This window comes from Epargyreus clarus, unplaced genomic scaffold (assembly GCF_041222505.1).
Source record: "Epargyreus clarus isolate Ecla_fem2 unplaced genomic scaffold, WU_Ecla_fem_2.2 ptg000023l, whole genome shotgun sequence".
NCBI classification, from domain to species: domain Eukaryota; kingdom Metazoa; phylum Arthropoda; class Insecta; order Lepidoptera; family Hesperiidae; genus Epargyreus; species Epargyreus clarus.
In genome coordinates, this window is record NW_027332230.1 from 16,164,775 (window position 1) to 16,178,953 (window position 14,179).

The 14,179-nt window shown below is 36.2% G+C and overlaps 3 protein-coding genes across 4 annotated transcripts in view; 1 reads left to right on the forward strand and 2 right to left on the reverse strand.

The window, feature by feature from the left end:
- LOC140751841 (endothelin-converting enzyme 1) overlaps window positions 1-7,305 on the forward strand; it is a 47,191-nt gene extending 39,886 nt beyond the window's left edge. The window contains exons 9-17 of the mRNA XM_073085917.1: window positions 74-288; window positions 752-928; window positions 3,731-3,834; window positions 4,116-4,174; window positions 4,504-4,552; window positions 4,637-4,704; window positions 5,183-5,316; window positions 5,774-5,944; window positions 6,513-7,305. Coding sequence (XP_072942018.1) covers window positions 74-288; window positions 752-928; window positions 3,731-3,834; window positions 4,116-4,174; window positions 4,504-4,552; window positions 4,637-4,704; window positions 5,183-5,316; window positions 5,774-5,944; window positions 6,513-6,689 — 1,154 coding nt within the window. The 3' untranslated portion in view covers window positions 6,690-7,305. The remainder of the gene's footprint in view (window positions 1-73; window positions 289-751; window positions 929-3,730; window positions 3,835-4,115; window positions 4,175-4,503; window positions 4,553-4,636; window positions 4,705-5,182; window positions 5,317-5,773; window positions 5,945-6,512) is intronic.
- On the reverse strand, window positions 7,292-9,681 carry LOC140751842 (probable U3 small nucleolar RNA-associated protein 11). Its single transcript, XM_073085918.1, has 4 exons — window positions 9,267-9,681; window positions 8,630-8,755; window positions 8,091-8,282; window positions 7,292-7,520 (listed from the first exon to the last, which is right to left on the reverse strand). Exons 1-4 carry the CDS (start codon window positions 9,495-9,497, stop codon window positions 7,311-7,313), a joined length of 759 nt encoding a protein of 252 aa, XP_072942019.1. The 5' UTR covers window positions 9,498-9,681; the 3' UTR covers window positions 7,292-7,310.
- Window positions 9,682-9,955: 274 nt separating this feature from the next.
- LOC140751829 (sodium channel protein Nach) lies at window positions 9,956-13,964 on the reverse strand. Of its 2 annotated transcripts, none has more exons than XM_073085893.1 (9): window positions 13,766-13,964; window positions 13,301-13,498; window positions 12,686-12,955; window positions 12,471-12,570; window positions 11,988-12,149; window positions 11,417-11,543; window positions 11,110-11,215; window positions 10,672-10,778; window positions 9,956-10,117 (listed from the first exon to the last, which is right to left on the reverse strand). In XM_073085893.1, the coding sequence occupies exons 1-9, from the start codon at window positions 13,861-13,863 to the stop codon at window positions 9,975-9,977; spliced, it is 1,311 nt and encodes a 436-aa protein (XP_072941994.1). In that variant the 5' UTR covers window positions 13,864-13,964; the 3' UTR covers window positions 9,956-9,974. The 2 variants fall into 2 exon arrangements, with proteins under 2 accessions (XP_072941994.1, XP_072941995.1); XM_073085894.1 differs by having other exon boundaries at window positions 13,702-13,819.
- Between the last annotated feature and the right edge of the window lie 215 nt (window positions 13,965-14,179).

Consider the following 14,179-nt stretch of genomic DNA (forward strand, 5'->3'; position numbering starts at 1 on the left):
TTGAGTTCAGAAGATTTCCTCGGCTTCATAATCATAATAGATTGTTGCCTTAGACGTCTTCGTATATTTCCAGAACGTTTCCTCTGGTGGAGTGTGTTCTCGACGGTGGCTCCGATGACTCTGGGCAAGTTCCGCGACCTCGGCTTCGAGTTCTCTCGCGCGGTGTTTGGTCTCCAGCAAAGAACTCCTCGCTGGAAGAGTTGCACGGCTACGGTCAACGCAAACTTTGGGGTTGCGCTGAGTTATCTTTATGTGAAACGACACTTCGATCAAGACTCTAGGGAGAAGGTTGGTGGTGTATTGATTTATTTAAGTTTCTACAATTGATGATTGGATAAAAAATGCTATTTAATATTTGTACAAATAAATAGGGGAATTTGCAAACGATCAAATAAACACTCATATTTGTTTATGTTTTAGATTATCTTGAGTTATATTTTTCCTTCATTAAATATTATGGAAGACCTTAATATTTGATGTTCTTCCATACAAATAATACCGAATAAAACAAATAAAATAAATTTGATGGCATTGGGCTGCTTTCATTTTGTATTTGAAGTTTCGATTGTCCATGTAGGTATCTTTAATGTTCTATTAATTTACTAGTTCCACCATCATATTGTTCATATTGCCGATCAACGTTGACTGTGTCTAGCGTTGTTCTACTGCCCTAACATCTGACCGTCGACTAGTTCGAAGGTCACGTGTAACTATTATTATTCATATAACGCTCGTTCCCCGTTCTCCCCAGGCGATCGAGATGATCGAGGACGTGCGCGCCGCGTTCGCGGACGCGGTGCAGCGGCTGGACTGGATGGACGGCAGCACGCGGCGCCGCACGCTGCAGAAGCTGCGCGCCATCCGCAACTTCGTGGGCTTCCCCGCCTGGCTGCTGCGCGCCCCCCGCCTCGACCAGCACTACCAGCACGTGAGTACCCACGCACACACACACACTACATGCTCACTCACGTACGTACGCATGTGCATGCACACAAGGTTACAAGGAACCAAATAAAAAGTATAGATTTGTAAACATTACTCACTCCTAACTACAAAATGTAACTAGTTTTGACGATTGAAATTGTCACTGTCATTTATTTTCCTGTTTGAAAAATATTAAAAAATGTCGTTTTTAGATCATTTACGAATGAAGTAATATTTCTCCGCACTTTTTCTTTGATTTCGTGTTTTTGCACCACTTAAATGCGCATGTCGGTCATTGTTCCGCGTTAATTACACCATGACAGCCATTAAATGGCTGACAGAATTTTCAGCCGTTTAGGCCATTTAATATATATAGGTATCTCACCGCCTTGTAATTGGAGGAAGCCTCAATTACAAGGCGGTGACATATCTATACATATCTATAGTTATCTATGAGATAGACATCCACGCACACACTCTCCATATAGTCCGAATTATTCCTTAAAAATCCCACTATCAAAATACTATGATGTCACTTTTCTGTAACATATTTTGTTTTGAAAAACTGAAATTTCTTTTCTAAAATGAAATTTGTTCTCACAATTTCAGCGCTAGTGGGAATGCGCACATACCTATATACTAATAAAACCAGCTAACAAAGCAAGATGGCTGACACAGTGCGAAAGATGTGCTTTTCGTTCTATGCCGCAATATATATTTTTTTTGTAATCCCGGAAATCCCGAAATTTGCGGGGTTCGACAAATTTAATCTCGAAGGTTTCAGAAATTGGATATAACCGCAATAGTTCACAATAACATTGTATACTACAAATAATAATTTATATATAGAGTTCGCTAATAAAAAATATGTAGTTTCATTAAAAACAACTTATATGTGAGTTTCAACTGTAGCTGCCTATTTGTTAAGGTTTCAGTTTTAATGTCGTCAATAATAAAATACACAAAATAAGCACAAAGGCTGTAACATATACAGGGTTACTGAAAATCCGACAACATTCCCTTGCAGGGGGTAAAAGTAGAGCTCATTTGCAATAGATTTTGTCATTAAGTATCCTAGCCGATAGGGATTTGTTTTAGAGATATTCCAATTTTTGTGTTTTTATTTCTAAATACCGATTTCAGGCAAAAAAAATGCTCTATTGCAAATGAGCTCTACTTTTACCCCTCCAAGGGAACGTATCGAATTTTCGGTAACCCTGTATATCGGGACAAATCTAGTTCATAATTATGTCACAGGCGAATACAGATGGCACTGTGAATGTTCAGTTATGATTTTACTTAATTTGAAACTAGATGGCGCTATACACTTTCCTGAATGACGCTAACGATGTTACCGTGTAGCTTGTATAAGTACTGGGAGAGTCTTCAACAATGCAACGCATCTGTGATTGACTTCACAGGATATTTTTGAAATGCATGGGGAGTTAAAATCCCCTGTGCTTGATTAACGTCAAAACTAGAGATGGGCTGTACTAGGTAAATTTGGGACTAGGTGTATCTATTCCTAGTATTTAAAAATACGTGATCCAAAAACCTGTTCCACCGAATCTCATAAAGTCTCATAATTATGATTCGCGTACGCGACACGCGTACAATCTGTGCACTAAGTACCTAATTCAAGACTAAGTACCTAGTGGTAGTGATTCATTTAGTTTTGGACTAGGAAGCTAGTTCGTTTTTCAGTTTGTCGGAGCAAATAGATAGTTTAATCCGACAGTGACTAGGTGTAACTGGTGATTAGGTACTAGATAAGACTAGGTGGATCGATGATTTTAAAAGTTGTAATAGGATTTTTCGCAAAAATCGATTTATTTTAATTAAAATCGATTTTTGACAAATCGATTAATTTTGAATAAAGGAAGATCGATTTTTATTTAATCGATTATTTTCCATTAATCTCCCATCCCTAGTTGAATATCTTGAAATGATTTAACCTAGGGAATGACTAGTCATTCCCTAGGGATGGCAATTCTTTCCGAAAAAGATCGATTCAAATCGAAGTGCGATAAACCGATTCACAAAAAATCTAATCTATAGATTAATAGATACCTATACTGTGCCCGAATTTCGGTTCCTATTAGTGATCGAAGTATCGAAGCCATCGAAGGGCGCGAAGAATAGATTGTATTGTCCAATAATCGATCTTCGATTTTTTCGTCAACCTTCAAATTCGAGCATAAGAATTGGATAAACCTATCTTATGCGTTTCAAAAATAATCTGTGAAGTCGTCACAGATGCATAGCTACGTTTATCAAAGTTATCCTCAGTACTTATACAAGCTACGCGATAATATCGTTACCGTGATACAGGAAAGGTACAACGCCATCTAGCGTAAGATTGGATAACTTTAAACAAACGCAGCACCATCTATTGACATATGTACGATACAAAAGTGTTTTAGTTATCCACCGAATATAGACTTTGACCGAAACATCTAAACCGAATATCTGTGATGATTTCGCATAGCCCTAAAATTAGTTCTAAAATCTAGATGTGATTGGACACGAAATTTATTGAAATTATAAAATTTGACTTTTCAAATAAGTCTTTAATCAGCACGTTCTTGAATACAATAATTAGAATTTCATTTCATTATTATTGTGTTTTAAATATTAAGATGCGGTTTTTATAACAACGTTAAGCTTATATAAACCTTGAATAACAGAAATCTACCAAAAGAAAGTGGCTTAATAGGAATATAACACCGTATCATGTATCATAGTACTATACGTTTGTAATAAAATGTGTTTAGAACATAATAATTATTATACTTGTTTGTTGCAGGCGGTTGTAATCGAGGGGAACCTGTTCGATACATACTTGAACTTGACGTGGGCGGCCGTTAAGAAGTCCTTCGAATCACTGCGGGAGAAACCCGACAGGGACAGGTAACGATGGCTGAAAGACTATTTTGACTCTTGAGCAAAGGACCCGCATGACGCAACATACGCACAACATACATAAAATCAATCCATACAACGCTATATAAAATTCTGAAACCCCCAGCTAGATAGGCATCTAGATAATTTTATTTAAATTTAAAAATAAATAATAAACAGGGCGTGAAAATGGCCTGAATTGCTTCGAGAAAAGTATGGTACAGCCGTGCCGCTTTTTTTGGCTCGACTTCGCGGAGATCATTTCATGATCATTAATTTATTTGTTTCAGATGGGTAGCAACTGCAACAACTGTAAACGCTTTTTACTCTGCCACCCTCAACTCAGTCAGTAAGTTGAGTGATGCGTGATGTCACAAACCTTAGTTTACAACTCGTAACAATAATAAGTCTAGATTACAAACAAAACCCTAGCCATGTTTATTACAGTAAATATGTAGGTACGCAAAATTAATCTTGATTTGGCTCGGGTTTTAGTTTAAAGAGGTCAGGACTCTAATTGAATCAAAGAACTCAAAATTCATGTGAGTCCTGACGTCATTAGTCTAGTCCTTTACAACGTATTTAATGTAGGTATAGGTACCTATACCTACATTGAACAAATAAGTATTATTTCAGTATTTTTATTCTTAATAACCAATTCCAACCTTTTTTCCATAGCATTCCCTGCTGGTATATTGCAACCACCATTTTATGGAAATGGTATCGAGTAAGTATTCGTATTCTTAGATTGAGATTAATTATGACTGCAAAAAAACAGTTCTCTTATTAACTGCGAATTTCTTATTCTTAGGGCAATTAACTATGGATCGATTGGTGCTATAATGGGACACGAAGTCACGCACGGATTCGATGATCAAGGTATTTACTTTTATACGGAATACGACAAATCTCGTTAATTTCTAATGTTTTATCAATCATAGATATATTATCCTACTGTACGTGAGTATAATATATATTTATGATCTAAATCATCGGTAATAAACATAAATTTGTGAAATTCAGATGAACTTACTAATATTATAAATCTGAAAGTAACTCTGTCTGTCTGGTTGTCTCGTCTTCACACCTAAACCACCTAAACCATTGAACCGATTTTAATGAAATTTTATACAAAGAAATTTTATTCAAGTGATGGTCTTTAGCAAAGTTGAAGGTTTTCAGTTTTATGTATGTTAGTATGTTATATTATTTTCTTTGAAACGCGGGCGAAGCCGCGGGCATAAACTAGTATGTTATAAAAAGTAAATTTCTAAAAACCGAGAAGTTATTTCTTGTGAATCATCCGTTTTCGCAGATGTATCCAATAGTTTCAACGTACTCTTTTCTTATATTGCAGGTCGACGTTACGACGAAGAGGGTAACTTGAAGCAATGGTGGTCAGCCGCTACGCTGGAGCACTACCACGGAAAGGTGCAGTGCATCATCGATCAGTACAGCCACTATCACATGCCTCAGCTGCCCAACTACACTGTGAGTATTAATTAAAATATTTTTTGTAACTTTTTTTTATGTAATGGTAAGTGGCTACTGTCGCCCATGGACATCTGTAATAAGCGCCAGATGGGATTAGATATTCTTATCTGAGGTCGGTCACAGATGCGCCGCTACCCCTGAGGACTAAGCTGGAAGGTCTCGGAAAACTAGAACACAGCAGTGTTTAACGTTGCCGTTATGAGGCAGAAATAGGTGCGGCAGTGGTCCCGCCGGAGTCGAACTACAAGGGGATCTACCACCTTCATTTATCATTTTATTTTTAATTTTATTTATTACTATCTTATTTTATTCATTATTCAATATATTTTTATATTTTTTTTTAACAAAATGGAGAAAAATTATATTAATATTGGAAACTAACAACATCAATAACAATGTCGACACCCTCAACCGACTCGACGTCCATAATTATAACACGGTGCGGTCGGCGCAGGTGCACGGGTTCAACACGCAGGGCGAGAACATCGCGGACAACGGCGGGCTGCGCGCGGCGCTGCGCGCGTACCGCCGCCACGCCGCGCGCCGCCCCGCCGCGCGCCGCGCCGCGCTGCCCGGCCTGCCGCACCTGCAGCCCGACCAGCTCTTCTTCCTCGGCTTCGCGCAGGTAGTGCACACCAACTAAAAATTATCACCGTGGACGGCTTTCTTTTGGCACGTGGCATGCCACAAGTGATGAGTATACTGAAAACCGGCCATCCTGCCTTCTTAAAAATATCACCCCTTCAATTAATGACAATGATGAATAGTATACTCACTGGAGGAATAACCTGAACAAGGAAGGGTCTCTCGAGAACCTTAGCTATGCAGAGACGTCACGCCGCGGCATAGGATATTTGAAATCGAATCCACACTCCCCCTGCTCTCTGCACAAGTACAACTTCACTCCTATCCCACCTCACAAAAAAGTTCAAACGTCCACAATCAATTTTTTTACAAAATGATCATCAACATACTGCATCTCTTAAAAACACAAACTAAGATAATATTTAAAATTTTATGAATTGCTCCCATTTTAATACAAATCTTTGATATCTTGTTCCTACAATGAACAATGACATTTTTAAAAGATTTTTTTCCAGATGTACTTATATAATATAATTGAACTACACCATGTGATACGTATTTATACCTTGTAACAAACTTAATTGATTCCATTTTTATTATAATTACAGATATGGTGCGGCAACTCCACAGTAGGTGCACTAAAATCAAAATTAGTAGAAGGCGTGCACAGCCCGAACAAAATCAGAGTAATAGGCACGCTTAGTAACTCGAAAGAATTCTCTGAAGCCTGGCAGTGCCCCGTCGGCAGTCCCATGAACCCCGAACATAAGTGTGTATTATGGTAATGTGATATTAAACAGAATGTGATCCTAGTTGTAAGTGAACCAAAGACTATAGATTACCTAATAGTTACCGGATTAGGTTAGTGCATTTCAAGTTAGGTATCTGTCTCCAGTTCGTAACTGCAGAGAATTAGGAATAATTAACAAATAAGTGATGATTTTATATATTAAATGTGAGCAATATAATAAAATATGTTTGGTGGCATTTAGAAAAGAACATATCTATTTTTTAAACAAATCATTACAGAAAAATATCAGGATGAACATAACATGGTTTGGAACACCTTTTCATTTGGTATAGATTCATGGAGTTAAAACAAGTAAACTTAACATTCGTTAATACACATTTTTACTTAAGCTATAAATGACATTTAACAAATTTTGAAATTTTATAGTTACCAATGATTCAACAAACAAAAATATGACATAATCTTAAGACAATACAGTGTAAAGTTAAGAGCTTATGTGTGATCATTACATGGTCCGAGCGATGTGATTTACAGATTAACTATAGATAATAATGTATTTTTATATGATAATTTGACTAAAAATAACATGTTTGTGTCCTCTGTGAACATGACGACTATTTATTAAAAATATAAAACTTACAAATTACAAATTGTTTTATTTCTTTCTATTGTATTGGAACTTGTACACAGGAGCTGATACTTTGGTGCCTCTCTGGATGCGTTTTGGTTTCATTATCTTGGCATCTTGTAGATGTTTCTTCAATTCCATTTTCTGTTGAATCACTGTTAGATGCTTTTCCCTCTCAATCCTTTTTGATAGTTCTTTGTATGTTTTTTCTTTGATTTTCTTTGTTGAATCAATTACCTAAAGTATACAAATAAATATAAAAAATTATAGCAATTTAACAATTTAACCAAACTGCAATATTATTAACTGTTAAAGCAGCAACTAATAAATAAGAAATGACTTGGATTTGATCCTAAACTACCAGAGTGTGGTAAAAATTAAATCCATTAGTGATTAATAAACAGCAGTGATAGTCCGGTGGTTAAGAAACTCGGCCTCTCGATCGAGGGGTCCGAGGTTCAAATCCCAGGCATGCACCGCTTATTTTTTAAAATTACGTGTGTATTAGAAATTAATTATCACTTGCTAAATTGGTGAGGGAAAACATTGTGAGGAAACCTGCATATCTGAGAGATTTATAAAAAAAATATATCTCAAAGATATGTGAAGTCTACCAATACACACTTGGCCAGCGCGGTGGAATAAGGCCTAATCCTTCTCAATCTGAGAGGAGACATGTGCCCAGCAGTGAGAAAATAATGGGTTGATGATTATGAACAATTTCACTAATCACTTCCTTAATCTATGAATACCAAGAACATTCTTATAGCATCAAGCAAGAAAAGTGAATTTAGTTTCATATCATACCGTTTCATCAATTTCTGGTAGTGCAATCTTATCCAAATCTGACATTCTAGGCCTGTTTGACTTCCTGTTGATGAGCAGGGGATGTGTGTCCAACCGCTTAGCTAAGTCAAAGTCTTTTTCTTCTCCCTCATCCACAAAAAACACATGTGTGTTTGGTGTTGCATCCGCTACGTCTGTCATGTGAAGTTGTGACTGTAAATAAAATAAATTAATAAAATTTAACTAAAGTTACTATGTACATGTCACACAAAATAAAAAATAATAAATATGTATAAAATTATTTCTAGATTTATTTCCTATATTATTTAAATAATTATAGAAACCTCAAAACTGCCTTAAGATATATCAAGTGATCACAGATTTTTAATTCAACAATCATTATTCACATTTAAAACAACTTAGACTTAGACTTTGACTTTTAAAGGATTTTAGGAGTCAAAGTATTAGGAAGACTTAAAGTCATGTAATCTCCTTCAGTAGTGTGTTAGGTAATAATCACAGAGAAGAGATTTATAACATGAATGTATAGTTTGTATTACCTGCAGCCTCTCAATTCTGCGGCTCTCAATGGTGCGCTTCATGTTGATATACTTGAGGTCCTGTGTCTGCATCAGCTTCACCTGCTCTGTGGTGTGCTCGTCTTCTTTCTCCAGCTCGTGGTGCTCCTAGAACATGTAGTTACATATTTGTTACAGTACCATGCAGTGACAACGGCATGGTTAAAAGATTTTTTAATACAACATAGTGATGAGTTGAATAAGTAGGTGTTACAGGTTAAGTCAAATAAAGCCATTAATAAATCCAGGATGCTAGTCAATATCATAGTTTGGACTATAAATAGACCTAAGTAAGTCTATAAATAGACTACAATGTCCTAAATACAATGTTCCGAGATGATCAACTTAGATAGTGTTGCCCACCTTTAAGGGGTTAACAAACCAAATCCTACAACCAAGTAATATAAAGAAACTTTACATCTAGAACATAAAATATATTTACATAGATACAGATTATACTAAATGTAATAATTTTGCAAGCAACCCCGAATATAGCAAGTCTTGTCTTAAGTAAATTACAGATGCCGTACCACAGGACACTTCTAAAGTGTACTAAAACTACTGTTATGTACTACAAAAGTATGAAACGGTGCCGTCGATACACTAATGTAATTCTTACCCCATCTTTAACTCTCGAATTGATCATATGAAAGTAGAACTCATCAGGATTCTTATCTAACGTTCGTTTACGAAGCAGCTTAAGTGTCGCGCCCTTTTCATGGTAGTCGTCCGCCCTCTTCTTGTAGTCTTTCTTCTTTTCCAGAAGGCCCAGGTGTTTCCTGGCCTCGGGCTGGTGCCTCTCCCTATGTGTCTTTTGGTTCGCCTTCGCAGCTTTTTTCCACGAGGACATTTTGAACGTATAACAATGTATTTGTTGAATAAAGGCTCAAGAAATATTATAATAATAAATCGTTAATAAAATGTATGTTATTAATCTATAAATCTTCTTATTAATATAGTTATAACAAAATTCACAAATCAGACAGTCCACACGTAACCGTAACACACGTTTTTGTTGATTGTCAATCAGTGACACTGACAAATGACAATAAGAATGACAGAATGACAATAATTTTGACATTAACGTGAAAATGCTTTTTTCTTTATCGTAAATACAAGGTAAAGAAATTATGCAGCTAATATAATAAATATTATGTCTTGTAAAAAATTATTAAATGTATTTTGTATATCGTATAGGGTAGCTATATAGATAATGACTTTAAGTATATATTTTTTTAAATATAAAAAATAAATGTAGAAGTCAATTTGCGTTATTACAGATATAACAAAAAAACTATTTTTAAATATAACTTCTTGATTAATTTATTCAATGCCTTGTAATAGGCGGTTGTTCCAATTCGTTGTTTCGTTTAATTGCTATAGGTAATTTCACAATAATGAGAAATAAAAATTCTAGTGCACTGAATAGACCGACTCCAAGGAACATGTTGAACACTCCACCAAGAGATGCTGTAACAAAAAGACAAAAATAAATATTAAAGTGATACTGATGTAGTTATTATGTTGATTTCAATCACCAAATGAGGGTGAAGTGCCAAATGCGCGACTGTAGACTAAATGAAGGTGGTAGAACCCTTTGTGGTTCGACTCCGGCGGCACCACCGCCACACCTATTTCTACCTAATAACAGCAGTGATAGGCGCTGCTGTGTTCCGGTTTGAAGAGTGTGGTAAGGGAGACATACTTTTCCGAGGCGTTCCAGCTTAGTCCTCAGGGGTAGCGGCGCATCTGTGGCCGACCTCAGGTAGGAATATCTAATCCTATCTGGGGTTGATTACAGATGTCCATGGGCGGCAGTAGCCACTTACCATCAGGTGGACTGCATGCTCGTCTGCTACTTCTATATTATAAAAAAAAAAAAAATGACGATAATGTAACGTAACTTTATTATAAACGTTATATTTAGTCCTTGTTGTTAATTGTTACTCGATCTTTAGAATATAATATCGATAAATATTTCTCCGCAATCTTCGTCTTTATTTGTAAAATAATAGAATGCTTACATAGCAACGTAATCCAAGTTTCAGTCGGGTTGACGCTGAAAATTCGGGAGCCGCTAATTCTGAGTCTGATGTTGAGGGATACGCCTTTAGTCGCATTAATTCCTCTACTGAAAGATTATATTAAAATTTAAAATGTTGTATGCAATATGACTGGTATAAATCATATTAAAAATACTAATATTAGTAACTGCTACTCATATAAAATTAATAAACTATTATTAATAAATATATTTAAATATATATTCCAGTCATGAAAATATAAAACAAGTTCTTGGTAGGTAATGTTTTGAAAATACAAAAACCCACGATGTTGCTTAAGTACAATCAAATTTGGAATATACTTACTGACACCATCAGGTAGGACTATTTTTCTAGCAATCTATTAAATATATTGAATCATATTAAATAACTACATACAAAGATTTAAAACAAACTTACTATATATTATCATGTGTATACTTTAATTTACTTATTGGGCTGGTTTCCAGAGCCATATACGTGCTAATTTTCTTGCACGGCGGTAAGCATTGACACTTTGATATATCTAAAAACCGGAAAAAATAGTAATTAAACATACTAAATATATATCTTACGTGCAATAATTTTATTTTTTACTTGCTTGAACAATTCTTTATCAAAAAGAGCAGATGTACTTAATTATTTTTCCATAATAATACAGATCAGTAAAATTTTCTGTAACTTTAACAACTATAACAAGCTAATTATATATTTTTTTTCAAAATACCGACAAAACTCCTGAGGCAGTTCAACTGCGTGACCGTACATAGTGTGGACGGTACGAGAGGGTCTTCGTCGGGAAGCTTGGAGCGCAGCGGGTCTGAACATCCGCAGAAATATTCCGTACATCGAAGCTGTAATCCCAGAAAACGCGTGATGAATTAAGGTGCAACTTAGGTAAAATACATTCCTATATACGTCCTTCACCAAGAAGGTTTTAGGCCAATTATAAGAAGTGGAATCACTGTGATCACGATCCATGCAACTGAGTTAAAATTTTGTCAAACAGAAATTAAAAACCGCATATCGTGAGTACCCGTTACATATTAGAATGTCTGAATTCCGTGATAAAATATTATCAGTAGAATTTTATTTATTACAAGTTTATTATAAGTTATTAAATAAATAAAATTCCACTGAGGATTTTGGAGGATTGGGTACTTGTAAATATTATAACTTATATAAATTAAATATAACGGTTTTACATTACTACAACCGATTATCCACGGACACGCTAAATTGAGTCTTCTGTGATATCCGTTATCTCCATTGAGCTATGTTTAAATGAAATGTATTACCAAGCAACGACTTCTAGAGTGGCGTTTACTGCACTTTGCGTCCACAAGTTTGTCGGGATCGCTGTCCAGGACTGACACGAAGGTCAGCTGAGCGATGTAGTTCATTCCTGGAGTTAGGGATTCAGGCTCCACCCATTCTTCACCTTCGTACTTCGTGTAAAACTGAAAATTGTTATTAATAAGTAACATTTCTTAGAAACAACTTATTAGTAAGTCTAAATATAGTTACTAAGTTGTTAGTAACTATATTTTTCATAATTTTGGTCCTTTAAGTCAGATAATAATTTAACTATTAGATAATTATTAATATATTATGCTACTTAATCCGTGGAAGTAACAACAGACAATCTTTCTCGAAGACTAATTACATACGTAAAGGAATTTGTACATTGTTCAAAATGATGACAGAAAAATCAATGTAGCAGTTTCTAGTCAAAAATATAATTGAATCGATTTTTTCCAAACCTGGCATCGAGTACGTACCTCGCACCCATTGAGAAATGAATCATTAGAACATTGCATGCCCAAATGAAGTCTTCTTGTTATTTCCAATTTCGTAATTGATGTTGGCCGTATTTGTATCCTGAAAACGTATTTCATCATCACCGCTTATCGTAAAGATATAAAGCCAATACTTATTAGTATTTTTATAAAATACAATTCGGGAACATTTGCAAAGTAGGTTTAAAATAACTTACTTCTTTGGCCGCATTATACAACAAACTCCCCATTGTGTGATCTCCTTCGAGAAAAGTTCCACACAGGGAATCGTAGCGGTCTGCCATCGACAGTTGCGGATGATGTCGCGGCAGGTTGGCGTGTACTTGAACAGGAACTGTGTCAACGTTATGTTATCTTCCATAAGTATTGTTTCCAGCAGTTCAAGTTGTTCCGTTGTTGCTGGCTTTCTCCGTAAAACACGACCCAATATAGGCGGGAGGCGCTCTTTGCCGCTGATACTCACGTTTCTGTTTCGAACGATATCTATGATGTGATATGATCTACGAGTACTTGTTAAATATACGTGTAATTTTTTTAATATTGCTCACAGAAATGAGCTCCAAGAATAGTATGGGTGGAGCGATTTTAAGAGGCGCCGACCAAGAAGTGGAGCAGAAACAACACGATGCTTACTAAGTGGTAGGAATAGTTAAATAACTAGCCAGGTAAATTACCGCAGAGCCAGTAAGTAGGTATTTAAAATTACTTCAGCTATAAAGTAGAAGATGTAGGGTTGTAATTAGGCCTGATATGGAGTACCGAGTGGAGACCTGAGTTACTTTATCGCCACGATAATATTAACGGTTACTCACGCCTGCTCGAGGAACGCGTTAGCGACGATCTCGGCGGCGGGGCAGACGGCCACCTGCGGCATGCGCACGGAGCTGTGGTAGAAGCGCAGCTCCTTGAGCGTGAGCAGCGCCGGCACCTGCAGGAAGCGCGCCCACAGCACCGCGCACAGCACGCCCGCGCAGCACGCGCTGGCACAGCAGCACACCAGCCACCCGACGCTGGAGAAATACTGTTATTATTTTGTAGTCAACGTACGGAAAGGTATGGTGACCGTTGATACATGGCTGTAGATCTTCGACAGGAACAAAATCTGTTAATGTCAAAATTTGAGCGTGTGTCCACATGATGAGCTACAAATATTGGAAGATTTACTTTTAAAAAAGAAGTCTAAGTATAATTAATGTTGAAAGAGGAAACTCACCAGTTTTAATTTCAAGTGACTGCAATTTTATCTTCATAGTCTGCTTTATTACCTGCCTACTTACCGATCAGAGTAATATTTTGAGCAGAGATACTTGAAGCCGTGAAGGGTGGTGGTTTTGTAGAACTGCCTGATCGCTCGGCCACAAGCCGCTTGCTTCATAATCACGTTACTTTTATCACGTTCAATTCTTACTATAGATGTTACTAGATATGGATTTGTATCTATTCATTCATTCAAATAATTTGGTAAAAGAACTCTTCGTGAAACAGCGTGCTCGCAAAATAAAAATTGTAACTGTTTATAATATTTAAAGTACCCGCAGTTGACTGAAACATTTACTTCTCACCACAAAATTAAGTGCTAATCTAAAAAATCCAAACCTTCCATATTCATTTATAATTCCTAAGAATAACGTAGTATGTAAATTCAAACATATCCATTTGCATTAATTTTTGACCACTCGGTGGCATTGCAC

Bases quoted from the DNA above. Each gene is read 5' to 3' on its own strand.
- LOC140751842 (XM_073085918.1), bottom strand. From the start codon at position 9,497: ATGTCCTCGTGGAAAAAAGCTGCGAAGGCGAACCAAAAGACACATAGG. The intron at 8,756-9,266 runs GTAAGAATTACA...TACATGTTCTAG, and splicing joins ATTCGAGAGTTAAAGATGGG to GAGCACCACGAGCTGGAGAA. The intron at 7,521-8,090 runs GTATGATATGAA...TGTATACTTTAG, and splicing joins TACCAGAAATTGATGAAACG to GTAATTGATTCAACAAAGAA.
- LOC140751829 (XM_073085893.1), bottom strand. From the start codon at position 13,863: ATGAAGCAAGCGGCTTGTGGCCGAGCGATCAGGCAGTTCTACAAAACC. The intron at 12,956-13,300 runs GTGAGTAACCGT...CGTTCGAAACAG, and splicing joins AACGCGTTCCTCGAGCAGGC to AAACGTGAGTATCAGCGGCA. The intron at 12,150-12,470 runs GTACGTACTCGA...AACAATTTTCAG, and splicing joins CATTTCTCAATGGGTGCGAG to TTTTACACGAAGTACGAAGG.